The 17,590-nt window shown below is 49.4% G+C and overlaps 1 protein-coding gene across 1 annotated transcript in view; it reads right to left on the reverse strand.

Annotated features, from left to right (window-relative positions):
- Positions 1–835: 835 nt before the first annotated feature.
- Positions 836–17,590, reverse strand: part of ALPK2 (alpha kinase 2) — a 115,659-nt gene continuing 98,904 nt past the window's right edge. The window contains exons 12-13 of the mRNA XM_015416890.1: positions 15,657–15,705; positions 836–2,002 (exon numbers count right to left, since the gene is read on the reverse strand). Coding sequence (XP_015272376.1) covers positions 1,783–2,002; positions 15,657–15,705 — 269 coding nt within the window. The 3' untranslated portion in view covers positions 836–1,782. The remainder of the gene's footprint in view (positions 2,003–15,656; positions 15,706–17,590) is intronic.

Genomic DNA, 17,590 nt, shown 5'->3' on the forward strand with positions numbered 1-17,590 from the left:
GCTCTACCCTTTCTGCTCCCTTAAAAACTATCATCCATCTCCAGCTTCCCAAGGCATGAATCCAACAGCATGATGTGCTTGACATTTTTAAAGAAGTTGAAAATTTTCCTTAACAGAAGCCAGGCCTTGGAGAGGAAATAGCTGCTATAAATACAAATGCAACTGACAATGCAAAATGAATGCCTTTTATGGGGGGGAAAACAGAGATGGATGCTACTTCTCTGCATGGCTCCACGAAATATATCAGAACGTTCACCCTTCCACATCTTGTTTTCAGTTAAGAATACAAAAGGGGGGGAAGCTACAAGGAGTGAGAGTATAACGATTATTAATACTGTGCAAATAATTAAGATAGAAAACCATTATAAGTGTTATTGACCTGGAGACTGTCAGGGGGAAATTGAAATGTAGGAAATGTCTAGCAGGGCTGGAAGTGCAAAGAAAACAACCTTTCTTGCCGATGAGTGTGTTCTTTTTTGAAAGGCGGTGTCAGATTTCTAACAGCCACATATGCCTCCACAGTTCCACACATGAGACAATCTGTCCCAAAGAGGTAACTCCAACCCTTCTGGCAATCAAAGCATCAATACTGCACTCGCTCCACCAGTCTGCATCCCTTTCCCTTGAGGCCGCCACCAAGGCGTGCCCCAATTCCTGTGCCAATCTTTCTCTCTTACACAAGCTGTAGCTGAGGCCGTGTATCATCTGATAAGAGCTATGCATATGAGTCTAAGCCAAGCCTTGTTTTTCCACAAGTGGTGACGACGATATTCTAAGGATGGGACAATGAGGGGATAGACGGTCACACACAAAGCGTAACTCCAACCCTTCTGGCAATCAAAGCATCAATACTGCACTCGCTCCACCAGTCTGCATCCCTTTCCCTTGAGGCCGCCACCAAGGCGTGCCCCAATTCCTGTGCCAATCTTTCTCTCTTACACAAGCTGTAGCTGAGGCCGGGTATCATCTGATAAGAGCTATGCATATGGGTCTAAGCCAAGCCTTGTTTGTCCACAAGTGGTGACGACGATATCCTAAGGATGGGACAATGAGGGGATAGACGGTCATACACAAAGCATGTAGCCCCCCCGATCATTGGGTGAAGCCTAGTGTCCTTTGCTCTACGACATCTTCGGTGATAAATGTCAATCTTGAATATCAGTGTAGAACTCCACAAAATGCTGGTCTAAGGTGCACAACGATTTCAGTTTCAGGTGAGTCTCTCGGTTCACTAGTCCCCTCTGTTATCTTGTACGCCAGCTGGAGAGGCGAACATTCGGAAACTTCTAGAAGGAACAAGAGTAATCTTTTCCTCTTGAGTCAAGATGCAGGTGTAGCAGATTCACACCTAAGCCTCTGGACAGATTATGATGCGGGATGCGTACCTGTCACTTCACTTGTACGTATACGTTCAGCGGCTGAATGATGCGGGCAAAACCTAATCCATATGATTTCCCCAAAGACCCCACTTCTGCATTATCTCCCAGAGACACTGGGTAAACACTCCCCTCCCTGTCCTACACACATGATTCTGTTAACTCATACTTGTCATTGGGATGCTGACTTTTTCCTCCCCAAAATGTTCCAGTTCGGGCAGTCTGTTTGGATCTACTAATCTATCCACTCTGCAACTTTCTTTGCGAGAGTTACGGCTACTCGTATAATGTCGAATGCTTGGCAGATTACTGCCGCAATCAGTACAAGGAGAGCACAGGGCGAACTGCAAAGGTGAGGATGATCAGATTCCCTCTCCCCCTTTTTTTCTGGAAGGTAAGACATCTCTTATGTCTTCTTTGCAACCTGTGCACCGACTCCAGTTTTCTTTACAGTACTTGAGCTTGGCTGTTGTGTCTTGGGTTTGGGCACTGCCGGCTTCCTCAGTTTCGGACCGCTGGTTTGAAGGGATTTCAGTCCCAGCAACTCACAGTATTTATTACACTGGTGGAGAACCTTAAACTGATCGATAAAAGAGATGGAGCAGTTGCCTTTGAAACCTTTGTACCTGCAGAAGAACAGAAGGACAGAAACAACTGTTTGGTTGACAAGACAAAATGTTGGGGTTTTTTTGACGTGGAGATGCATCTGAAACAAGGGCCTGTACACATTTCCCCAATGGGACTTGCAGGACAGTTTTGGCTTGGGAAAATGGCATGGAAGACCTCTTCTCCATGCCTACCAGTTACAATAACAGTTTGGGCATTGCACACGGAGGAAACTTACAATTTATACCTGCAACGTACAACTTGTACTTGAAGAACCACCAATTTTCACATGAACCTATCTTATCACTACTATCATCTTTGGAGGCCTTGTTCCCAGTGCCTCAGCTTTCTGAGATGAGTTGCAACCTAAGAAAGGGTCTTTTTGGTCGTGGCACCAAAATCATGTAATTCCCTCCCCAGGGAGATTAATCTGTCCCTTTCTATCATGGTCTTCAACCAGCGAGGTAAAGACTTTTGTTTTGTCCAGTGTCCCCTCCCCTAATTCTCACTGACCCTTTCTCCCATTCATGGTTTTATGTCTTTATGATTTGTTTTCATTGCTTTTAATTCTTAGATACGTATTTATTATAACTATCCTTCAAAAAATCCTGGGAAAATGGGAGGAATGGTATACTACCTTTCTACAAGCAGATGTTGAATCTAGAACTTTGGAAAGAGTTGCCAGATTCTACAGAGGTAGCATGCTGATTTAGTGACACATATCTGCTATTTTTATACTTCTTGATGTAAGGTTGTACATCTAATCTTATATCTCTTATACCAGTGCATGTTTTGAGAGCCAGTTTGGTGCAGTGGTTAAGTGTATGGACTCTAATCTGGGAGAACCGGGTTTGATTCCCCACTCCTCCACTTGCAGCTGCTGGATGACCTTGGGCAAGCCACATGTCTGACAGAGCTGTCCTTGAAAGGGCAGTTCTTGAAAGAGCTCTCTCAGCCCCACCTACCTCATAGGGTGTCTGTTGTGGGGCACCAAGAAGACAGAGCATCACTTGCCCCAGAGCCCCTAGCTATACCTTGTGGCTAATAGCCACTGATGGACCTCTGCTCCATATGCCTATCTAATTCCCTTTTGAAGCCGTCCATGCTTGTAGCCGCCACCACGGGAAAGTGTTCCAACCCTTTTATCATTCGAGTTGCTCTTTTCTGCACTTTTTCCAAAGCTATAATATCCTTTTTAAGGTGTGGTGACCAGAATTGCACACAGTATTCCAGATGAGGTCGCACCATTGATTTATATAGCGGCATTATGATATTGGCTGATCTGTTTACAATACCCTTCCTAATAATCCCCAGCATAGCATTGGCCTTCTTTATTGCAGTCACACACTGTCTCGACATTTTCAGTGAGTTATCTACTACAACTCCAAGATCTCTCTCTTGATCTGTCTCTGCCAGTTCAGACCCCATCAACGTGTATTTATAGTTAGGATTTTTGGCTCCAATGTGCATCACCTTGCACTTGGCCACATTGAACCCCATTTGCCATGTTGACGCCCACTCGCCCAACTTTGACAGATCCCTTTGGAGTGCCTCACAATCCTCACTGGTTTTCACCACCCTGAACAACTTCGTATCATCCGCAAATTTAGCCACTTCACTGCTTACTCCCAACTCCAAATCATTAATGAACAAGTTAAAAAGCAGTGGACCAAGTACTGATCCCTGTGGTACCCCACTGCTTACACCCCTCCACTGGGAGAACTGCCCATTTATACTCACTCTCTGTTTTCTATTAATTAGCCAGTTTTTGATCCATAAAAGGACTTGTCCTTTTATCCCATGATTTTTGAGCTTGCTTAGGAGCCTTTGATGAGGAACTTTATCAAAAGCTTTCTGGAAGTCAAGGTAAACAATATCTATTGGATCCCCCTTGTCCACATGTTTGTTCACCCCCTCAAAGAACATTAACAGGTTAGTGAGACAAGATCTTCCCTTACAGAACCCATGTTGAGTCTGCCTCAATAGGTTTTGTTCATCTATGTGCCTACTAATTCTTTCCTTAATAATGGTTTCCACCAATTTACCCGGTATCGACGTCAGACTGACTGGCCTGTAATTTCCTGGAGCTCCTCTGGAACCCTTTTTAAAGATGGGAGTGACATTAGCTACTTTCCAGTCCTCAGGAATGGAGGCAGAGAGATTACATATTTTTGTCAGGAGATCCACAAGTTCACAATTGAGTTCTTTCAGAACTCTTGGATGTATGCCATCTGGGCCTGGTGATTTATCAGTTTTTAAGTTGTTTATCAGTTTTAGGACCTCCTCTCTCGTCACCTCAATCTGACTCAGGTCTTTCAACACCCCTCCCGAACTCAGCGGCTCTGGAGTGGGCAAGCACCTCTCATCTTCCACAGTGAAGACGGAGGCAAAAAATGCATTTAGCTTCTCAGCCATTTCCCTATCATCCTTCAGTACTCCTTTTACCCCTTGGTCATTCAAGGGCCCCACTGCCTCCCTGGCTGGTTTCCTGCTTCTAATGTATTTGAAGAAAGTTTTATTGTTGGTCTTTACGTTTTTTGCTATATGCTCCTCATATTCCCTTTTTGCCTGCCTGACCACAGACTTGCATTTTATTTGCCATAGCCTGTGTTCTGTTTTATCAGCCTGTGACTAGCTTTCCATTGTTTTATTCTAGTCACATTGCCGTGTTTTATTATTTGATGATTCTTCGGAGCTGATCTTGTATAGAAATAAATTTTCATAATCATAATCTCATCATCTTGGGGACCCTAAATTGGATGGAAAGTTGGCTTTGAAACGTTTTAAATAAAGAAAAGAAAAATAATGCTGGCCATTACACAGGGCACATGGGGTGGGGGATCTCAGCTTTCTTCACCCAACCATCTCTCTTTTATCTGCAGCAAAAACCAACAGCGAAGCTCAGTTCCCAAGAAAATGAAGCAGTATTTACAGTGCAATGCTAAGCAGAGATGCACTTTTCGAAGGTCACTGAAGTCGGTGGCCATAGAAAGGTGTAACTCTACTTAGAACCATAGAATGTTAAGAGTTGGAAGGGACCTTGCAGGGTCATCTAGTCCAACCCCCTGCACTCTCCAGGAGCATAGCCGAAACATAGCCCCACAACATACCCGAAAGGTGGTCGTCCAGCCTCCGCTTGAAAACGTCCAGATTACACTGGTAGTTAAGGAAATCAAAATAGATGCTATGTTTTTAAATATGTGTCAGATAGGAAGGAAAAGGAGGTCATGGAATTAATAGGAGCATGAAATAACTAAGGGCCAGTCCAGAGGAGACAGTAGAAAACCATCCAGCATGTTTCCACCTTTATAAAAAGAAGCTCCAGGCCTTTTTTTTGTGTAGAAAAAGCCCAGCAGGAACTCATTAGCATATTAGGCCACACCACCCACAATGCCGCTCATTAGCATATTAGGTCAGAACCCATGCCTTCCTTTGGCTTGCCTGGGCGCCTCATGGCTGCGTAGAGCCCGGACAAGCCGGCCCTTGGACAGGCTGGGGAAGGCACGGGGAGGGATTTAAATGCCTCCCCGATCCTTCCAGGGCCCCCTGGCTGGCCCGCCGCAGAGTCGCTGTGGGGGTCGCTCTCCAGGCCTTCCCTCTGTAGCCATGCATGCAGAGGTTTTGGCTGTAGTGGGCGTGGCCAACTCTGAAGCCAGACAGAACTCCGTTCCTGTGCGTTCCTGCCCCAAAATAGCCCTGAGAAGCTCCATGTCATTTTCCCGGCCTTTTGAGCTGATATTGGCCCCCTTGAGTGAAACAGACTGGGGAAAATACACATGAGGTTGTGACCAAGCCCTACGAGGAAAGGCTGAAGGACCTGGGAATGTTCAGTCCGGAGAACAGGAGGCTGGGGGGGGGACATGATTGCTCTCTTGAAGTATTTGAAGGGCTGTCACTTGGAGGAGGGCAAGGAGCTGTTCTTGTTGGCAGCAGAGGTTAGGACTCACAATAATGGGCATAAATTACAAGTGGAAAGGCACCAGCTGGATATGGGGGGGGGGATTACAGTAAGAGTAGTTTAGCTGCGGAATCAGCTGCCTAGGGAGATAGTGAGCTCCCCTCAACGGCAGTCTTCAAGCAGCGGCTGGACGAACACTTCTCAGGAACGCTTTAGGCTGATCCTGCATTGAACAGGGGTTGGACTAGATGGCCTGTATGGCTCCTTCCAGCTCTTCGATTCTATGAATCCAGGCTTGACTTATGTGGCTCCAATATTTTTCCGCAATGAGTTGGGTTTTTTTTAAAAAATCCAGATTATTGGGGGAAATTCAAGGCTTCTGTGAGGTGTGTGTGTGTGTGTGAGCATCTCCCCACGGCTGCTTTTTGCAAGGAAAATACACATCCAAAGATCTGATCACAAATCCTCTTCTCGACTGTCTTCAAGATCAGCCTCTGTCGTCTTCTTTTGTCAGCTACCTCATTCATCCTCCTAGATAATCAAATGAAGCAATATGAAGGGATCCATACTTCATGACTGAAGTCCCCCGCCTCCAGCCAAAATTACTGGCTGTGTGCATGGTGTCAACAGCTGTACAGAATCCTCGTCTCGTTTCTGCCAGACAGCCTCTCTGCCTCGTTTTGTTAAAAATGCTGACAGCTTTTTCCAAAACAAGCCTCCATTGCTCTACAGAGGGACAGTGCTATCATTCTGAATACTCTGTGCAGAAATTCTCGCCCAGTAGATCAGCCAAGGACATAGCAGCCAAAAACACGCACGCAGAGAGAGACCCAATTCCAACAGCCGGCCTCTTTAAACTTTTTTATTTCAAGCTATGAAGCAGTGTGTGATTCTGCATTTCTTCCACTCTGCTTCTGCCAGAAGCAGACTAATGGGAAAGGCTGCAGTATCAGGCACTGCTTTCGGAGCACCGATAATATCAGGTGATAAAAAAGCCACACTCCTGATGCCGGATCGTGATGGAACATGCAATTCCACTTTGGAATTGGAAATGGCCCTTTGATGAATCACACAAATCCGAATGTTTTTCGAAGGACCATTCTGGGCAATTTGTTTTGGTGGGCACTGTCAGGGCTATTTTTGGGCAGGAACGCACAGGAACAGAGTTCCGGCTGGCTTCCAAGTTGGCCACACCCAGCAGGAACTCATTAGCATAATAGGCCACACCCAACAGCAGGAACTCATTAGGATTGGCTACATTAGGGGTGTGTGGCCTAACATGCAAAGGAGTTCCTGCTACAAAAAAAGGCCCTGGGTTTGGACAACAAAGAAGGTAAACAGAATAAGAAGCAAAAGGTGGGTATGGCTGGATGACCACACTTCTGGTAACATGGGTGTGTGGCTTAATGTGCTAATGAGCTGTGCTGTCGGGGGGGGGGCCTAAGGCGCTAATAAGTTTCTGCTGTTGGGTGTGGCCTATTATGCTAATGAGTTCCTGCTGGGCTTTTTCCACAAAAAAAGCCCTGGGCACTGTTCTGTCTTGCACGCTTAGGAGAGCATTGCTTCCTTGCTTAAACATATGCACGTTGGCTGTGAACTTTGATTGTTCTGTTGTTACTGCAACTAGAGGGACCCAGTCTGGACATCACTAGAGGAGTTAATAGTCACACTACTTGTATCCTGCTTTGAGACCTGACCTGGATGGCCCAGGCTAAACCAATCTTGTCAGATCATAAGAACATAAGATGGGCCCTGCTGGATCAGACCGGTGGTCTATCTAGTCCAGCATCCTGTCTCACGCAGTGGCCAACCCGTTCCTCTGGAGGGCCAACAGTAGGGCCTAGAGCCTGAGGCCTTCCTCTGATGTTGCCTCCTGACACGGGGATTCAGAGGTTGCTAAGGAGGGTTGGTCCTGGTTAGTATTCAGATGGGAGACCAGAAAGAAATTCCAGGGTCGCTACACAAAGGCAGGCAATGGCAAACCACCTCTGTTCGTCTCTTGCCTTGAAAAATGCTCTGGGGTTGCCATAAGTTGGCTGTCACTTGATGGCCTTTACACACACACACACACACACCTATCCATAATCATTAGCCAAACTTTTGCTAACACGAGACACAAACCTATCTGTATTCACACATTTGGGTCATATCCACAGCATGACAGACGCTGCAGGTCGATTCCTTCCTGTGTCTTTTTCGGGAGTCCTTGCTGCTGCGTTCCTCTGCCCCCACAGATAACGTTAGTGGACTGGATGGTGGGGCCACTTCTAAGCAGAGACACCACTCAGAGTCTGTGGTCCATCCTGCATCTGGCATTCACTCCACATTTTCTCAGCGCTCAACCGGGTTCCCCCTTGCCTTGGAAGATCTGTTTTCCTTGCATTGCCTCGGATCTTGGTTTCTGCTAGTGTCGGCTTGCCGTCTGTTTTGTTTTCAACACTCGCTCCTGCATTGGTATGCAGATTTCCCTGTGTTGGTACTTGCCTCAGCAGTCATTAGCCACCTGAGCCAAGTAATTCATGGCAAGGTGATAAATACAGAGGGGGAAATAGGGGCGGGGGAACTGACAGAGATCAGTGAAGCTGTGTCAAGTTGTCTGCTTATCGTTCCCTTTGAATCTGAAGTGGAGGAAGGAAAAGGCGCCGCTCAGAACCACTTGCAGATACCCTGGGGCAACGCCATACTGATTGCAAAGTCACCCCTGAATGTCCATAAATCTATGCAGAAGGTACCACAAAACCCGATGAACAAAGACAGTGAAAGCGGCATGCAGTGTAGGAGGAGATGATTCTCCCGACGTGGCTGTGGAAAAACTGCGAAGAAACAGATGGGCGCAGAATCAGCCCGTGTCTCTGGAGACCCCAGACTAGGGTTCCCAAGTCCAAAATACTCACTGGCGGGGGAGCCTTTGTGCGCGCGCACTACCAGCACGTCACAGGAAGTTTTCCCTCCCCGATCCGGGCCACACCCCCAACGTGGTCGACGTGTACGTCACTTCCTGTGACGCTGCACTTCGGGGGCAGAGTTCCCCCAGGGCCCAATTCCGCGGCGGCGGAAATCGGGCCTCCAAAGCGGGGGGTTACCCGCCTCCCGCCCCCACTTGGCAGCCCTACCCCAGACCCTGAAGGCACCACCAGGATTCCAGGCAATGGGGTCATCTCCTTCACCTCTGATTCCATTTCAGATGGAACTCCATTTCAGGCATCAGGTCAGTTGCCTAGGCAGTGGGCCTCTTGTGAGTCTCACAAGCCTGGGAGGGGAGGGGGGAGGAGCATCTGGAGGATGCTGGGGTTATTTAAGCCCCAACCGCTTTGGGTCGAGGGAGGCATCTGTGGATGGCTCTCTGCAGCCAGAGAGAAGTTGCCCGTTCTGGCTTGGAAAATTCCTGGAGATTGCAGGGCAGTGCTTGGAAGAGGGTGATGTTCCGAGAGGGAGCTCAGGAGTGATGTGATGGCATTAGGGTGGCCAGCTCTGAGTTGGGGAACACCTGGAGATTTGGGGGGGTGGAGCCTGATGAGGGCGGGGTTTGGGAAGGGGAGGGACTTCAGTGGGGGTATAATCCCATAGAGTCCAGATTCCAAAACTGCCATTTTCTCCAGGTGAACTGATCTTTTTTGCCTGGAGATCAGTTGTAATCCCAGGAGATCTCCAGCCACTACCTGAAAGTTGACAACCTTAGATGCCGTAGAGTGTGCCCTCCAAAGCTACCATTTCCCTCCAGCGGAACAGACCTCTGTACTCTCAGTCGTAACCTGAGAGAACTCCAGACTCCGGCCTGGAGGCTGGCAACCCTAGGCAGACCCCTCTCCCTCCTCGACTGATGTGGAGATCGCAAATGGATATGCAGACCAATGCTACCCACTACCACCATGTTAAATCCAGAACCAAGACCACATGCTGGAAATGCTATGATTTTACCACACTGTTCCCGGCAATTCCTAGCGTGATATGACATCACTTCCACATTTTCCAGGAAGTGATGTCATGGTGCACACAACTCGGCCCTCCCCCGTGTCCCTGCCCTCCAGTCTCACTGGTTACCTGCCATGGTCTGGAAACCCTAACTAGGAGAAACCCCTCCTCAAATTCCCTTCTCCATAGGCACACCCCCCCCCCAAATCTCCAGGAATTTCTCCAGGCCAGAGTTCACAACCGCACTACACACCGAGGAGTGTCCTTGTGCCCTGGCCTTCCGGTCTGTAACCTGGGTCCTACCATCATGGTTCCTAGCCTGTGCTTGCTGCATAATAAACGAAAACTGGGCTGGTGTGAAAGTATTGACATCCAACAGTCACCTAAGCTATGTCATAAGAACTGTTCCGCCTGTTATCTGAGTATGTTCCAGTGTGTGATGTGTTGTTTTTAAATGACTGTTATTTTAAGTAATTTTATGCCTATGATAGGCTTTTAATTGTATTTTATGAACTGTTTGTAAGCCGCCGTGAGCCTGCCTCGGCAGGGAGGGGGGGTATAAATTAAATAAATAAATATTGGGTTCTGGACTCAGTTCATTGGACAGGTGATCCCGGAGTGGGGAGAAAATGCAACGAGGGCTGCCCCTGTGTGCCGTAGGCTTCTGATATTACCTCCGTGGTGCAGGAGAAAGTCATGCCACAGTTAGTTCCCCCATGCTGCAAGCGTCCTGCGAAAAGGGGCCCCTGGTTGGTAGGAGGATAGGTCCCTTTCCAGGTTTTCAAAAACATCTCACAAGTGTAATGTGAGCTGAGGGCCTCAATGGCAGTAAGCCATGACCCTCTGAAAACCATACCTGAAACCAGCAGGCCCACATATTGACTGAGTCACAAAAGCTGCTCTAACAGCCTCGAAAGTAAACCTGTGCCCTTTTTATTCCTGTTTTTCATGAAGGAAGTGTTATTTGACCGGTCTGGTTCCTATTTTGGTTTAGCTCTCGCGAAGCAGTCCAATGGCTGTGCTTTACTTGTTGTTTGGGCTTAGCTGAGTGGAGGTGATTAAATATTTTGTTAACAAAGGTTAATTTCTTGACTTTCTCCAGAGGACTGAATACTTCTTTCCTGGGCTTTTAAAGGATAAAGTGTGCCCTCTACTGAGTGAAAATATACAGCAGCCTTTTAATATTGTCTTCAGATAGATACCATAATTGCCCTCCTCGATTTTACCTCAACAGCTAAAAGTGAATTATAAATAGGAAAGTCTAGGGCTGCCAAGTCCCCCCGGGGGGCGGGGAAACCCCCGCCCCAGAGGCCCGTTCCCCACCGGCGGTGGATCGGGCCCCGGGGGGAACCCCGCCCCGACATATTCGTCACCAGGAAGTGACGTTAGGATGCCGAACACGCTGGAGGCGGGGCCATGGCCATTGGAGGGAAAACTCTAAGGAACTACAGAGAAGCCATAGGAATCATGAACCGATAGCAGCACTGTTTTCCAGTTTGGTTCCAACATCTAACCAGATTCAACGCTACGCAATCTGTGATTTTACATGGCAGATATAACCAGACTGCATGTTTGGCTAGATATTGTTGCTGTAACTTTGGATGTATTGAGACAATTTCACACGTGTTTTTTTACTGTTACTTTTCTGTAGATGTACATCTCAAATATCTAAATTCTATCTTCACTAATATGATGGGCCCTCCAAGTGCTCTAAAGGTGCATCGCTTTTTGAATGACTCCTCCCCTTAAACAACAGTGAAGGTAGCTGTTTTTACAGTCAGCTATAAAGCTGTGCCAGGATTAATTACAGAAGTAAACAATGATATTTTGTAACATGATGTATTTTATAAAATGACGTATTTTGTAATATGGTTCCCCCTTTTTACTCTTCTCTAATTATATCATTTACGGCAGTGTTATATCTCCCTTATATATAAAGCCATAGTGGGCTCCAACGTTCCAAATGCGCACCATTAGTGTTTGGACGGTGGAACTGCTACTTACCGTATGTCCACCAATAAGGAGAAGAAGCTCGGTCCCGCCCACACCACCACTGCCGCGAAAATTCGCCTGACAAGTCACCCGATGCCATTTTCATTGCAGGACAACGACGACTAGGACGGCGAGGGCCCTGCAAGCTGCCACTTTCTGGATCAGTGAGTTACACCTGCCTTCCCCCCGCCGAAGCCTGGCGACAGGGATGTAGCCTCCGGTCGCCCTGCTAGCCCCCCCCCTGCACCGAGTTGAAGCCTGCTGACGGAGGCTGTAGCCTCCAGTCGCCCTGCTACGCGCCCCCCCATGCGCCCAGTTGAGGCCCGCTGACGTAGGCTGTAGCCTCCGGTCGCCCTGCTAGCCCCCTCCCGCGCACCCAGTCAAAGCCCGGTGACGGAGGCTGTAGCCTCTGCTCACCCTGCTAGCGCCCCCCCCGCGCCCAGTCGACGCCAGGCGATGGAGCCTGCAGCCTCCGGTTGCCCAGCTAGCCCCCCCCCCCGCGCACCCAGGCAAAGTCTGGCAATGGAGGCTGTAGCCTCCGCTCACCGTGCTACCGCCCCCCCACATGCCCAGTCGAAGCCCCGTGACAGAGGCTGTAGCCTCTGGTCACCTGGCTAGCCCCCCCCTGCGTGCCCAGTTGAAACCTGGCGGCAGAGGCTGTACCCTCCACTCGCCCTGCTAGGGTCCCCCCACACCCATTCGACGCCCGGCGACAGAGGCTGTGGCCTCCAGTCACCCTTCTAGGCCCCCCCCCGCGTGCCAAGTCAAAGCCCCCTCTGCATGCCCAGTCGAAGTCCGGCGATGGAGGCTGTAGCCTCCGCTCGCCCTGCTAGCATCCCCGTGCCCAATCGAAGCCCAGTGACGGAGGCTGTACCCTCCACTCACCCTTCTAGGGCCCCCCACCCCCAGTCGATGCCCGGCGACAGAGAATGTAGCCTCCGCTTGCCCTGCTAGCATCCCCCGTGCCCAATCGAAGCCCGGCGACGGAGGCTGTAGCCTCTGCTCGCCCTGCTGCCCCCCTACACCCAGTCATCTAGCCTGGCAGGGAGAAGCTGTCCCAGGCTCCCACACCACATCTCCCGACCACCAGCAAAGACGGATGGCCAGGAGAAGCTCTCAAAGGCCCCCACCCCTGCGCCGCTTTTCCCGGCCGCCAGGAGAAGCACCTCCAGCCACCCCGTCCTCAACGGGCTTTGCTCCCTAGTATGCCAATAAAGGCTAACTGAACTGAACTGAACTGAACAGTTTGGTTCTATCGCAACTGAAGCCGGTACTGACTTATGGCGACCCCAGAAAATGGCTTTCAAGGCAAGTGAGAAGCAGAGGTGGTCTGCTGTTGCCTTCCTCTGCAGACTCTTCCTTGGAGGTCTCCTTTCCAAGTACCAACCCTGCTTAGCTATACCATGCTGCCTTCTCTCCCAGCTTGCACTTTAGCATAAGGAAAAATAATAATCATGTTTTTTGGCCACTGCTGTTAATAATACTATGCAGAATAGTGATCAGAGCAACCTTCTGTAGCATGCATTGGTATAAACATCTAATATCAGGGGAGGGGTTCGTGGTCATGAATTATTCATATCGCTTTGCCTTTTGTGGCTTTTTATAAGTCTGCGGAATAATGACTTACAGCAAGGCATTTGGGTATCCCTTCCGTTCGCTCAATTATATTAAGAGCTCGAGGCAAGCTATTAAAATTCACTAATCACTGTCTTAATGCTTCCATGCTAGGCCACTAGGAAATGTAATAACACGCAGATTACAAATACTCAGCCCTGAAGGCTGTTCATGGGTGAATGATGATTGTACAAAGCTTTATATTAGCGTTACCACCACCAGGTTGGGAAATACCTGGAGATTTGGGGAGTAGAGACTGCGGAGGGCAGGGTCTGGGGAGGGGAGAGACCTCAGCAGGGTCTAATGCCAGAGTCCAGCTGCCAAAGCGGCCATTTTCTCTGGGGGGGAACTGATTTCCGTGGCTTGCAGATCAGTTCTAATTCCCAGAGATCTCCAGGCCCCACCTGGAGACTGACAATCCTAACTTTTATGGACTTAGGAAAAAGGTAAAGGTTCCCTTGCTCGAAAGCCAGTCGCATCCGACTCTAGGGTTGCGGTGCTCATCTCCGTTTCAAAGCCGAAGAGCCAGCGCTGTCCGAAGACGTTTCTTGGTCATGTGGCCGGCATGACTAAACACCAAGGCGCACGGAACGCTGTTACCTTCCCACCGAAGTGGTACCTATTTATCTACTTGCAATTTCTTGCTTTCGAACTCCTAGGTTGGCAGGAGCTGGAACTAGAGACGGGAGCTCACTCCGTCATGCGGCACACCCAGGTCTCGAACTGCTGAACTACCGACCTTCCACAGCCTGCAGTTCAGCGTCTTAACCACTTGAGCCACCGCAGCTCCTCTTTTATGGACTTATTTACCCACAATTTGATGTGAACTCTTGACAGGCAGGCAGTGGCTCAAACAGTCTAATACAGGGGTGTCAAACATAAGGCTCACGGGCCAGAACCGTCCAAACAACTAGTGCAAGGGAGGGAACAGGAGTCTGCTTGGGGGGGAGTGGGCGGAGCCACTCCGATTGTGGCTTCAGCATGGAGGAACAACCTTGTCTACGGCATAGGGTTGCCAAGTCCATCTTCCACTTTTGGGGGCGTTCCTGGAGGGGGTGGGGCATCCCCGACGTGATGACATCACGTTGGGGACGTCCGCCACCCCCCCACCCGCCCGTGCGTCAGATCTCCAGAAACGGCAGTTCCCTGCCCTTAAAGGAGCCGTGTTTCCCTTTTAAATGCAGGAGCCGGCGTTTCCCCTTTAAGAGCAACCACGTTTCCCTTTTAAGAGCACGAAGCTGGCACTCCGGCCTTGGGAGGAAACACAGGCTTGGGAGGAAACACGGGTTCCACACACTTAAAGGGAGAGAGAGGAACCCTACTACAGCACTCAAGCAGCGTGGAAGCATCTGCCCAGTGCTGCACTGCTGGCTCTTCCCTGGGCTGGAGCCCCTCCCCCCACTTCAGGGATAACAGAAAGTGAGAGGGGATAGCTGCTGGCCACTCCATTACTCCCTGTGGAGACTGGTCCCCATAGGGTATAATGGAGAATCAATCCCTGGGTATCTGGGGCTCGGGGGAGGGGCTGTTGTTGGCAGTTGGCCCTACCTGCTCATCTGTTAGATGTTGAGAAGAAGAAGAAGAAGAAGATGATGCAGAAGAAGAAGAGAACAAGAAGAGATTGGATGTATACCCCGCCTTTCACTACCCAAAGGAGTCTCAGAGCGGCTTACAATCCCTTTCCCTTCCCCTCCCCACATCAGACACCCTGTGAAGTAGGTGGAGATGAGAGAGCTCTTTTAAGAACTGACCTTGAGAGAACAGCTCTGAAAGAACTTGTGACTGACCCAAGTCATGCCAGCAGCTGCATGTGAAGGAGTGGGGAATCAAACCCGGTTCTCCCAGATTAGAGTCCACACTCCTAACCACTCCTACGCTCCTAACCACTACACCAAACTTAGCCTCGTTGGCGGTTGCTTGTCTTTCTTGTTTCATCTTATACAGGACCTCTCTTCTTCTCTCTCTTACCTGAGTTCAAAGCTGTAGCGAGTTAACCTTTCTGAAGTTTACCTTTTCACAAGAAGTTAAATGTACCTACAGGAATACGTCACGCAAGGGGTGCTTCTATTTTTGTAAGTAAAATTTCTTTCTCTTTGTCGCCATTGGAGTCAGATCACCTTTGTAATTTGTTCGAACAGCATTTCCCCCTTAACTGGGAAATGTGGAGAAACGGGGATTCTGCGTAAAGCTTCTGTGCTTCCAAGGCAAATGATATTTTTTTTACATTTAGCCCAATAAGAAATGTGTTTTTCACTCACCCTTTGGCCAGTGTTGCTATGCCAACATCAGTTAATTTCATTCCTACACCTACAAAACAAAACAGCAAGGCAATGTTACACACAAATATTCAGGTACTAGAAATAATGCCCGTTGCGGAAATAAATACAACGGGATCTAGAAAGAGGCTCTGGGAGAGTGCTCTGGCTTTGGGCAAACAGTGTCAGTTTCCTGTGGCGACCTCAGCAGGGTTTAATGACAGAGTCCACGGTTTTCTCCCAAGGGACTGATCTCTGCTACCTGAAGAGCATTTGTATGTTTGAGTTATCTGTAGCCCTCACCTGGAGAGTGGTAACCATTGTTACCCATTCTCCTCTCCCCTATGAGGTATGTTATGCAACTGAAAATCCCAACTGCCTTGCGGGGGTGGGGGAGTTTGAGGTGTGGAATGGACTGAAGTCCAATCAGCTTCCATATGCAAAAGACCAGGTTGTCGCAGCAGTTGTGGTGTGGGCGGGACCCGGGCTTTGCCTTCTGATTGGTGGCGATATATGCTGAGGAGCAGTGCCATCAGCCATACACTAAGGGAGTGCATTTTAGAATTAGAACCTTGGCACCCACTATTCAATTATATATAAGGAGAGATTACTTAGCTTTATATATATCGAGGCAGTTTTTATCAGCGTCACTGCTGGTTACAGATGCCATCCAACACTTTTTTGGTAGGTGCTGCCTCCGATATTGAGGATTACTGGCTCCGCTCTGTTACCAAGGACGTGGAGGGTTGGTTCCTATCTACATTCCACGCACAGAAGTACAATTCCCCCCTGTTATGTAGTGGGTTGCCGCATGGATAAACGACCGACGACAACGTGGTGCATGGCACGCTTTATTTGGTACACAACAAGAACAAGGAACAAACGGCCGGCAGGCCAACTATATACATACCTGGGGACACACCCCTGGTCACCATTGGTGGGTTTGAATCTCCCGCCATGGTTCCCATTGGTTCCCCAGTGGAGGGACTAGGAGCCTAGTCCCTATTGTTCTTCCAGAGCCAAGCTCTGGCTGTTCGCTGGCCCCCGGTGGAGGTCAGCATATACTACACCCCCTCTCTCAAAGCAGCCCCAAATGCCCCTGGAAATTCTGCTTCTGGGGGCAGAGAACCTCAGGGGCAACATGAAGGAGGAGTCAGAGGGTTGCTATAAGAGCGGGGAATTGTCCCCTCTTTTCTGTGAGTGGATCTTTTTGATGGGGTCCAGCCCATACAGAGGAGTGTACCTCACTCTTAGATGTATGCTTTAGTGCAGAAGTGAACACACAGAGAAGAAGAAATTGGATTTATACCCTGCCTTTCACTACCGAAAGGAGTCTCAGAGCAGCTTACAAATTCCTTTCCCTTCCCCTCCCCACAACAGACACCCTGTGAGGTAGGTGGGGCTGAGAGAGCTCTTTCAAGAACTGCACTCTCAAGGACAGCTCTTGTCAGAACTATGGCTTGCCCAAGGCCATCCAGCCAGGTGCAAGTGGAGGAGTGAGGAATCAAACCCGGTTCTCCCAGATTAGAGTCTGCACACTTAACCACTACACCAAACTGGAAGCAGGACTTGGAGAAAAGAAGTGCAGGATATGTTGCTGGAGGGGTTTGTGGGCCCTTTTTACCACATAGAGTGATGTGGGCATAGAGCTTGGGGGGAGGGTCTCTGCCTACACCTTCCATCAGCCCCAGCCCAGCCCTGTTACCTCACAGGGCCCGCAAGGCTTCAGTCTGGAGAGAGGGAAGAGGTTTCTAAGCCTCTGTGCCAGAGGTCATTTCGGGGGGGGAACGCGGGGGAATGCAGTTCCCCCGGGTGAGGTGCAGGGGGGCGGGGCACATGACAAAGCCCCACTCCCTGCTTCCGGCCGCCCCGCGTCCAGCCCTCATTCAGCCAGGAGGAGGCAGGAGAAGAGGGAGGGTAAGTTGCTTCCTCCCCGC

This window comes from Gekko japonicus, unplaced genomic scaffold (genome assembly GCF_001447785.1).
Source record: "Gekko japonicus isolate JY-2015 unplaced genomic scaffold, Gekko_japonicus_V1.1 scaffold278, whole genome shotgun sequence".
Taxonomy (NCBI): Eukaryota; Metazoa; Chordata; class Lepidosauria; order Squamata; family Gekkonidae; genus Gekko; species Gekko japonicus.